This window comes from Gossypium raimondii, chromosome 8 (genome assembly GCF_025698545.1).
Source record: "Gossypium raimondii isolate GPD5lz chromosome 8, ASM2569854v1, whole genome shotgun sequence".
Taxonomy (NCBI): domain Eukaryota; kingdom Viridiplantae; phylum Streptophyta; class Magnoliopsida; order Malvales; family Malvaceae; genus Gossypium; species Gossypium raimondii.
This window is the reverse complement of record NC_068572.1, coordinates 41,770,561-41,781,412: the sequence shown is the minus strand read 5'-3', so window position 1 is coordinate 41,781,412 and position 10,852 is coordinate 41,770,561. Positions and strand designations below refer to the sequence as shown.

The 10,852-nt window shown below is 33.5% G+C and overlaps 1 protein-coding gene across 2 annotated transcripts; it reads left to right on the top strand.

Annotated features, from left to right (window-relative positions):
• Positions 1-9,812: 9,812 nt before the first annotated feature.
• On the top strand, positions 9,813-10,847 carry LOC105793643 (auxin-responsive protein IAA20). 2 transcript variants are annotated; one of them, XM_012622509.2, is made up of 4 exons: positions 9,813-10,092; positions 10,161-10,345; positions 10,426-10,528; positions 10,639-10,847. In XM_012622509.2, the coding sequence occupies exons 1-4, from the start codon at positions 9,953-9,955 to the stop codon at positions 10,682-10,684; spliced, it is 474 nt and encodes a 157-aa protein (XP_012477963.1). In that variant the 5' UTR covers positions 9,813-9,952; the 3' UTR covers positions 10,685-10,847. The 2 variants fall into 2 exon arrangements, with proteins under 2 accessions (XP_012477963.1, XP_052491264.1); XM_052635304.1 differs by having other exon boundaries at positions 10,426-10,847.
• The last annotated feature ends 5 nt before the right edge of the window (positions 10,848-10,852 follow it).

The window sequence follows — 10,852 nt, the reverse complement described above, 5'->3', positions numbered from 1 at the left end:
CACACGGCCATACTCACACCGCCACACGGTCGTGTCATGTGCACGACCACACCTTTGTCAGTCATATGTGGCCACACGCTCATGTGGCGTCGACATACCAAAATTTTAGATTTTACCGAACCTCATTTTCTCGAGTTAAGGGTACACACCTGGTACAATTTTGATGTGAAACCACTCCCAAGACCATCAAAACATAAAAGCAGAATACCGAACACCTTTTGAGCAAACAAATTACAAATGCATCAATACTAAATCGAACAATGCGCACACACTTACCGCTAACTAATACGACCGCACGCATAATCAGGCAGTTGGAGTGAAATCAGCTGCTACACTACCTTCTCTAACACAACCTTTACAAAAAATTAAACCCCCTAATAAGAACACCCACGCGCTAGACTAACAAAGAAATCCAACCGAAAACAACTTACAAACTTACCACGATGAACAAAGAGTAGATGGAACGTTGATCTCCCATGATTAAGACGACCAATTCGTTAAGCAAAATAACGAAAGAATAACACGAAAAGAAAATGTTGCAGAAAGAAAAAGAGAAAGAAGAATAAGGAAAAGTAAAATCAGAATGTGAAACAGAAAAGGTAAAATAAAATAAAAAAATATTATCAAATATTATCCCAACATCCCCACTAACCACTAACACCCCTATCCCACCAAATCCGACACACTACTCACATCCAACTACCTTAGACTCCTAACTCCACCAAAATTTTACTAAAATAAAAATATCATCTACGCGCTCATGGGGAATCGAACACGAGACCTCAGAACAAGCTAACACCTTACCACCTAAACTAGCAAGCTCATTCTAATATAAGTTTACTAACAAGAAAAGATAACCCAACCTAACAGGGATAAGGCTTGGATAAAAAATGACAAAATTGCCAAAAGTGAGACTTGAACCCAAGACCTCTCATACACACCAAAAACACTTAACCACCGCAACAGATACACAGTTGCGTCAAATTTCGCCAAAAGCATACTTAAATTATTCAGGGCGTTACATTTTATGCTTAGGGACTAAATTGTATAAAAGTAAAATGTTGAGGGAAATTTTGTAAAAATGTCAAAAATGACTTAATTGCATAAAATGAATTGATTTTTCTATTAGAATTAGTGAATTGAATGGAATTATTATTTTATATCAAGAACGAGTGGAAAATCTAGGAGAAGATAAAATTACCAAATAGTCTATGTACTTAGTCATTGCTGCAATTTGGTCTGGTAAGTTCGTATGAACTGTAATCGTTATAATGTTATTTAAATTAAATGTTTACAATGTTGTTTTTAATGTAAATGAATCAAAATATATGAGAATGTATCCATATTATGACGAATTGACGAATTAACAAGTTTCGATTAAACCTTAAGAATTCTTAGGATACAAATGACATGTCATTAGGGATTTCATATTTTGGGTGCTGGTCTTGAATGTCCTATAGATGGCTAAGGTCTTGCATTTGTTGCGGATTCTCCACAGCTCATGCAAGTAGCATCGTGTAGCTTTCATTTCGACCCACAGCTCGTGTGAGTAGGCCCATTTCACAGCTCGTGTGAACAATGATGTAAAAGAAAGGTTACAATTATTTGTAAAGGCACACTTTGTGTGAGCTTTCCCAAGTATCCGATGTAATTCTAAATGGTTCAACGGGTAAGAAAAGAAACGGAATGGTAAGTGACTCAACGGAAAGGTTCATGACTTTATGAAAGGCTTGATGCATATGTAATGTATCTTATGAAATCTATTATGTTATAAATGACTTTATATGATTGTCAATAAATCTACTAACATGTGAGCTTGATGATGCTTGAATTATTCTTTATGCATGGAATTAGGTAATGTTAACATGTTTTTGGTAAATGGTGTTTAAATTTAATTGTGGTGCCTTTGAATGGCATATTGGTTAGGTGATTTAGTTTGTTTGAATTTGCAAGATTATGTGCTTTTGAATGATGTTTAAGTCTCTTGAAAGTTTCCATAAATGGTATGGTGAGTTATGCATGAAACGGTTGTGAAATGGCTTATTTATAGGTAAGTTTTGGGTTCTCGTGGCTTAGAACATAGGTGTGTGACACAACCGTGTGAGGCACATGGCCCGGTGACATGGTCGTGTGTCATCTAAAGATTTCTTAAGGTTCAAGTCAGTGAGTTACATGACCTAGCACACAGCCTAGCACACGGACGTGTGGGGCAACTCAGAGAGTTACATGGCTGTGTGACCCTACTCAATATATTACACGAGTGAGGACACGGGCTGGGACACGGGCATGTGTCCCTTGTTTGAAAGTTACACGGCCTAGGGCTATGTCACACAACCTGGCCACACGGCTGTGTGACCCCTATTTTGTAAATTTTACATTTTTTCCTAGACTTTTTGATTTATTTCAAATTGGTCCCAAATCATTTCTAAGCTATTTTTATGGCCTCGATGGCTCGATTTAGGAACAGTATGCATGTGTATGAATGATTTATAATGTGATTAAATTATTAAATGATATAATGTTTAAATGTTTTTGTTTGTACAGTAATGTTTCGTAACCCTAATCCGACGACGAAGACAGATTAGGGGTGTTACAATTTACCTCATGTGGTTCCTCCAACACATCACTTACGACTGATGTCTCTTGTTTCTTTTCCATAGTTTTAATAAGGCCATAATTTTTCCTAAGATGCTCATAACAACCACTCTTAAAGTAGATATTTGGGTGAGATTTGTATTCATCCTTCTAGAGCCTTCCATCAACCCAAATCTTTGCTACTGATGGTTCATTCAAGTCCACATAAACAACCATTCATGCAAGCCATCCTCTTGTCCCTTGATTAATGTTGTAGTCAATCTTGATTACTTTACCAACAATACCACCAATTGTTGAATATTTCGCTTGTGCATCTCACTTAGTAATCTCGGCAAGTGTTTCCAAGTTACCACACTCTTCGAATAGGGCAAGCTTGTACAAAAAGAGATACTCCATGGATGAACAGTTAAATAATGACCATAGATCACCCATAGCCCTTCAGAGAGTGCTTTCATATAATCCACCATTCCCTTAAGTTTCTCCATGAAGTATCATTTTCCAAGTCCAACACCTGCAAGGATTGAGTCGGTTTCCATAGGGCTTAAAGTCTATTCAAAAGAACATTATAACCAATCTTCTTGCTCAAAAGTCTTAGAACCACAAATTGGGCCATCCTTAGTTTCCTTCATCACTTCAAAATCTAATAGTTCAATTCCTCCTCATGCCACACATTACCATGATCCAATGTATCCCTATTCCCCCATTAACAATTTATCCGTGAATGATATCAGGTTGCCATGTTGTGGGCCTCCATCAGATTCAGCATCAAACTCCATCTCGACTTCCTTTAAACGAACCTTTTTAGTGGCCTGATTAGCCACCACCTTTGTTGGGCGTTCACCAATTTTATCACTTCCGCCATCAATCTCCATTTTACAAGTTTAAGAAAACAAAATATTACGTTTAATTACAACTATGAATGAATAACTTTTAATTAAATACTTTAATGTTTGATTAAGTTGTTTTATTTAAGATTAATGAGAAATGCCGATGATTTAGATATAGTAGAAGCACAATATTTTTATAGTTTAACATTCTTTCTTTCTTTTTTCATAATCCAAACGTTATGATTCATGTTAAAGTAATTTTAGTCTGGCAAAATAACTATCAACCATTATTTCAAGCATAAAATTAATAAATCAATAATTTAAAATAAATAAAAATCTTAGTAGCTGATGTGATATCAGCTAAAGATATTCACTGAGGACCATGATATTGATGATTCTAATGAACAAGTTGTTTCAAACAAGAAATGGACATAATCTATTTGTCTTTGTACAAAAGAAAGGTCCTCACCTCATGGACATTATCTATAACTTTTATAATTAATAAATATTACACATAATTATGTAAAATCTTTAATTAAATCTGAAATTGAGTGCCATCAAACTTTTAAAATAGAATAAAATTCTCTTCATTATTTTATTTATAAATAAAACTTGAACTCAAAACTTTACTTAAAATAGATCAAACCTCTTACAGTTAAACTAATTAATATAATGAATAATAAATTAAATCTTTTAATTGATGTTGCATCACATTTTCATTATCTATTTAACGGATGTCAATTAATGGTGATGAAAGATCAAGAATGAGAGTGGGTGTGGGGTGATGGGATAAGACATGGGCTAAATCTCGAGGGAGGCTCCCACGAACTTGGTACAATCTAGACAATAATGTGCCCTTTTTTTCTCTTATCTTTTCTTCAGTTGGAGGAAGCACGTCGCCTTCCACCATAGGTGCCTAAAAGTGTAATTAGGATAACCAATAATGTATCCCACTAAATCAGGCCCATTAACATTAGAGGCAACATAAGCACATGCATTTTGTCTTCAAACACTCGACTGAGACGGGGGGTTTCACCTTAACTCTACACCAATCGACCTTATTGTTACCGTTTTAATGAAATTGATCCCACATTTTGATTTTTGGACTAATTAAACATGGTCCTAATCCTATGGAAACATTGAGTGAATGGCTAAGGCATTTAATGAGATGCATGATCCCTTCAAATTAGTGGTGGTCACCTCTTAAAAAGGGCCCTTAGCACTGAAAATGACAAAAGAGAAAGTGAGGAATCTATGTGAAGGAAAAGGACGAAGAAAAGAAATCAATTTTTATTATTTGAGGTCTACGTGTTGCCTTGTGATTTATTGTTTCTTTCTTTTTTTTTCTCTTGGATCATACTTATTGGACAGGTGAGTTTATTTGTGGCCTTTTGACCCAATAAGCAACCCCCATAACACTTATATTTTATTGGTTTGTTTCCATCTTTTTTAAGTTCCACAAATTCTTTCCCATTCCGATATTTATCCAATACAGGCTGCCATATCTGCTTGGTGAAGCTAAATTCTTAAATACAGATCATCTCTGGTCTCCCTTTTCCGCTTTGCATACTCGGGCTTATCTCATCAACTAATAAATCCAGCCAAGACAAGAAATAGGAATTTTTTGTAAAAAAAAAAAAAAGCGATGAAAGCTAAAATTTCGAATCATAATGATTTTTTTGGGTGAAAATTAAAAGATACAAACTTAGAGGAGGATCCTCAAACAATTTTAAACTAGGTCTTTTATCGTAAATTATCTTAACTAAATTATCTGCGACTGCGTTTTCTTCTCGAGGGATATGTTGAATCCATCATTGTTTTACTTTTGTCAGGATCTGATAAATTCTTCTGAGTAGAGTTGAGTTTGAGATTCTAAAGGCATCCTCCTAAATGGCAATAACAATCTCGAGATTACCTGTTTGAATTAAGACATTTTCGAATATAGTTTATCCATTTAATAAAGTGGGTATAAAGAAATAAATTGGTTTATGAAGAGAGATTATTGTTGGATTTGTGCCACTTAACCAAAATGGGCCAAACCCTCTACACATTAGGAATTGAGTTTGGGAGTTCATTCGAAGTTGAATACAATAATAGGACTTTGACTCACTTTTAATATCGTATACCTAAACTGAATAAGCTCTCTCCAATTCCAGCTGCAACTTCAGATTACGAGTAATTTTGACTGAATGGTCAAACCAAGTGGGACTAAAGTATTTCCCCTTCTAGATAAAAACAAACCAGACAAAGTCGTCGTCATTTCAACTTGCAGTACTCTAATTAGCAGGCAGTAATGGACATCCCACCTTTTAGTTATAAACGGGACATAAATGCTTTGTTATTTCATTTATGCATTCAATTTGATGCCGCTACTCTGCTCCATTAATTCTTCGGCTTCTGCTATTTATTTCGTTTTCTCCAGCAACTTGTGCCAATTCTTCTCTTCTCTCTTTATTTTCATTTAAAGGAGTCCAGGAACACACAGTAATCATTTTTCAGTATGTTCGTCTGTCAACGACCAAACATGATTTTGCTGGCTTTAGTCTTAATGAATTCTCTGTACGGTTTGTTCATACAATCCCACTAATGAACACAAAATTTGGGTCTTAAATCTTGTCCAGGTATAAAAAGGTGCACCATCAATAAACCTCATTTGCCATTAACAGATACTATTCTAGAATTAAAAGTAACAACCGAAAGAAAAAGGACGTAGACAAAAGAGTTGATCAGCTTTGGACATAGGTGTGGGGAATAGGGAGCATCATGTTTTAGGTGTGTGCTGCATAGCCCGAGTTGTGAGTTAACTTGTGCTTAACCAAAGGCGCCTAGGTTTATTGACATGTGAAAAAAGAAAAAACCAAGAGATTACAAAGCAAAAGGCATTGATGGAAATGATGGGCAAAGCCAACAGGTAGGGAACAAAAAGTTGATAAAGCAAAGGGCGAAAGAGGGATCATGCTCAACTCCGCCCTCCACACATTTCTGTATACGGAAATAAATAAAGCAACAAAATCCAATGTTTGACTGACAAAAACAGTAAGCATAAAAAAAGAAGGAAAACGTGGAGTTAGACAGGATGATGGAGATTATCATGGAAGGGAGATAACGAATTTGACAAAAAGAATTCAAGGAATATTTAAGTCTTCTCTAAATACGTGTGGCCCATTCTTCCTTTTCTATTCATACAACATTACTTATTGCACCAACAAGTTTTAATGTAGTTCTTGCGAGTTATTAGTACCATGCTTGGTTCAAGGAATGTGAGAGTATTGGGGGTAATTTTACATTTCCAAATCATTTTCTTTGTTTGGATAAATTACTAATCATAATATAATCTCAACATCATATTTTCTTTTAAGTACTCTTTTTTTTTTCATCACTACAATATTGTATGGGGAGCGGAAGGATGACATAATTTGAATTATATTATTTACGTGTTTGAAAAGGACTTTAATCATTATTCTAAACAAGTCTTAGCTTAAGTAATCTTACCTTAGATAATATGATATTTTTAACAATTCTATTTCGTTTTCAATACCTTTGATTCATATTACTTAAGTTAAACTACAATGAAATAATAATAATAATTAATAAATCAATAATTCTCGTGTTTTGTATATTTTTCAAACTAACTTTCAATTATATACATATCTCTATTATATGTTAAGAAAATTAACATTTATCTATTCTATTACATTTTATTTCTTAAAATATACCTAGAATATTTCTTTCATCACAAGTTTACCATCCATTTTTTTATATAATTTTGGTCAAGTTTTTCTTGAACCATAATAAATTGCATGTTTTAATAATTGAAAATATATGTTTCTTTTATTATTTCTACCCATTAAAAGAGAAGCCCTAATTGTATATCGGTCCTCCTCAATTTTAGCTTAGGAGACATGAAATTAAATACTAAAGAAAACAATCATATACAACGTTTGTGTTGTAAAAATCAAAAGAAAGGTAAATTGCAATTTTAGGTAATTTTAGATTTTATTAATTAAATAATAAAATCTTACATTTTAATTAAATAATGTAACATAACATATTTGGTAATGCACCAATAATCTTAATACTAGAGGAAATCTTATATTCCATAAATCAAAACACGTGGATTAATTGTAAACACATGTGTGCCTATTGCATAGATAGATTAGATTTGACATGTTGAAATAAACAACACTCTTTAATTTTATTGACACAATTTATTTTTTAGCACATTCAAGCTAAGTCGTTCGTGCAATGGTAAACATGTGTTTACAATTTGATCCTTTCATTTTAAATATACTCCATACAAGATTGGAACTTGCATTTATTGCCTAAATTGACCAATGTTTTTGTAGTTGGACCGGTTAGGCCACCAGTTTTCCATTTGACCAACTTGGTATCTTGGTCCAATTTGATGAAATAAATTATTAAAAAATGAAAAAAAAACAATGCAATTTATCTGTACTGATTCGTGGGTTAACCAGATCAACTTTGTTCTCTAAACCAATATATTAGTTAATTTTCAGTCCAATCGACCAATTTAATATGGTTCCAGCAACCTTGAAATTGACAACTAAACTGAGGGGCTTAATAAAATATTTAAAGTTGAGGGATGATTTAAAATGTAGGGCAAAACAGAAGAGGTTGGGTGAAGTTAACCCTTTTTAAAATAAATGGAAGGTTAATAGAGACCAAAAGGTGTGTGGAGCAGTAAAAGAAAAGAAAGAGCTTCCCGTGATGAGCATTAGAAGCAACATAACGGTAGGGGTGGTGGGGAACATCGCCTTTTGCTTTTCTCCTCCTTGTTTGTTTGTTTGTTTGTTTATTGCATATCTCCCTTTCTTATTTTAGTTTCTTGCTTTCTTTGCCTTTGTCTCTCTTGCAAATTGGTGCAACCAAAGTTTCTTGTTCCCCCCTTTTCTTGTGTTTTAAATTAACGTTGGAGATAAACAACATCTGTCTCTCTCTCCGCTCCTCTTCTATTTTGATTTTATTTGGTATTCCATCTTTTATTTTGTTAATTAAGCTAAATAATTAACACCACTAATTATTTTTACTAGAATATTGTTGTAGTTTTAAAAAAAAAAATTAAAAAAACATTCTAGGCAAAAGAAGCAAAATTCATGTTAATCATTAGCTATTTAGATTAAATAATCACATTATATCAACTTAGTATTAACTTAATTGGCATCGTTGATGTTTTAGCAACTTAAAAACAGGGTTGAGCAAAAAAAAAAGAGTAGAAAATCAAATTAAACAAAAGAAAAGGATTTTTTTGGGGGGTTGGTAATATTCTAAATGCAATGTTTTGAAAGTCTAATTAGAACACGTTTCTTTTGACATAAAGTAAAACATGTTTAAGTATTACTTTGCATAGCAACAACATATAAAAGTTTAATGTCATCATTATCAATACCTCCCTTGATTTACTTATAGGGTTACCCAGACAGAACATTAATTGAATCCATTGAACATTGATTTAGGACATAATTTTCCAGGATGTTTCTAAATCTGAAGCTTTTGTATTCCCATCGCTTGTCTACATTCATTGCCTCAACTCTCTATTTATTACTACACCTATAGAGAGAGTGTTTTACCATACATATATATATATATATATATATATATATATATATTTATAATTAACATTTTTTTGATAACTTTTAATTTTTTAGAATATAATGTAGGCTACCAATGAACCTAATATTTATCGATTATATATTAAATTTTAATATGTGGGTTATTACAATGATTTACATTCATTTTTCTTAAATATTAATCAATAGTTGGTGACATGAATTATGATTTAGATAAAAGAAGTAAACTAAAATATTGATAATGAATAGAAAAGAGTGAAAGTGAAATTTTAAGTTAACACGTGGGCGCAATTAGGTACGTAGCAAGTGTACTCCTTTTAGGTGGTTTCTTTTTGTATATAAGGTTGGGAGTCCATATAATTGAGTTATATTTATAAATTGATAAGTTGCATGAAATAATATTTTCCCCACAAAAGGAGACAATAATCATCAACTATTTGGTTCACACTTTTTCATCAATGGATGCCGCCTGTAACAGCTATGAAATACTCATGAATCCTTGAAAAGAAGAGAAAGTGAAGAGGTAAACAAACATAAAAATAAAGCTGCAAATGCTTCATTCAGTTTTTTTCTTTAAATAACTAAAAAGTGGATTTTAACTGAAATTTAAAATTTTAATTATGAATTAAAATAATCCAGTTAAACTAATAACAAAAGTTGAATCATCTTAAATCCTAATTCGACATGAAGCTTCCAAGAAAGAAATGAGTAACATAATGGTGGTGACACGTGTGCACAGATGTCGGCTTCCTTCACAACATATATGCCCTAGCAGAGCCAGTAATATGAAAGAATTGTCCCCCCTTCGATTCTCCAACAAAAATTTAGTACTCTGTGTATTTTCTTTTTCCCAATATTATTTAATATTTCATTTCTGGTCATTTTTATTTAAACCCAATGTGGCGGCTCATTTGTCATCACTCTTGAATTCGGTCACAGAAAATGGGTCGACCAACCAGTTCTTCATCTTCCATCGACAGCCCCAACCACTTTGCTTTCTCAAGCACTGCTTCCTCCCAAAGGGACCTTACCACCGATCTTCGCCTTGGCCTTAGCATTTCAATCGCTCCTCCTTATGTCAGGTATTTATTTTTTCCGATTGCGTACGGAACAAATGCTATTACAGTCCATAACCAATATATATATTCAGGGAGCAGTGGCCACCGATGAAGGCGGCGGTTGCAGAAGAAGAGCACGAGTGCAACAGCTCAACATTTTATGTGAAGGTTTACATGGAAGGGATTCCTATAGGGAGAAAACTAGACCTGTTGGCACACGAGAGTTACTATGATCTGATAAGGACTCTGGAACACATGTTCCACACAAACATCATCTGTTAAGTTTCTGTCTTTGGCTGTTTAATTTCTTTCATTTGAAAATTCCATAGTCGAGGGTTTTGATGGGTGGGAATGCAGGGGCAGAAGCAGAGATGGATAGAGATCATTATGAGAAATATCATGTGTTAACGTATGAAGACAAGGAAGGGGATTGGATGATGGTTGGTGATGTTCCTTGGGAGTAAGTTAACACATCAATTTATTACATTAAAATTCAAAATTTTCCCCATATAGCACCACAGCTGAATTTGATATATATATATATATTTTTTTTTTGCATGTTTGGAACAGGATGTTCTTGTCAGCTGTAAGGAGATTGAAGATCAGCAAGTGCTGAAATTTTGATACAAATTTTTTTCTAGACAAGTGTTGTTGTTTAAGAAAAAGAATAGGTAGTCAGAAAATACAGGGTGGGATGGGTTTAGGATTTTGAATGTATATTCTCCAATATTGAAATGAGAAGAGTAACAAGAAGCATCAGTTTTGTCTTTTGGGCTCAACATCT

Excerpts from the sequence above, each read along its gene's own strand:
- LOC105793643 (XM_012622509.2), top strand. The coding sequence starts at position 9,953 with ATGGGTCGACCAACCAGTTCTTCATCTTCCATCGACAGCCCCAACCAC. Across the intron at positions 10,346-10,425 it reads GTTCCACACAAACATCATCT|GGGCAGAAGCAGAGATGGAT; the intron begins GTTAAGTTTCTG and ends GTGGGAATGCAG. Across the intron at positions 10,529-10,638 it reads GTTGGTGATGTTCCTTGGGA|GATGTTCTTGTCAGCTGTAA; the intron begins GTAAGTTAACAC and ends TGTTTGGAACAG.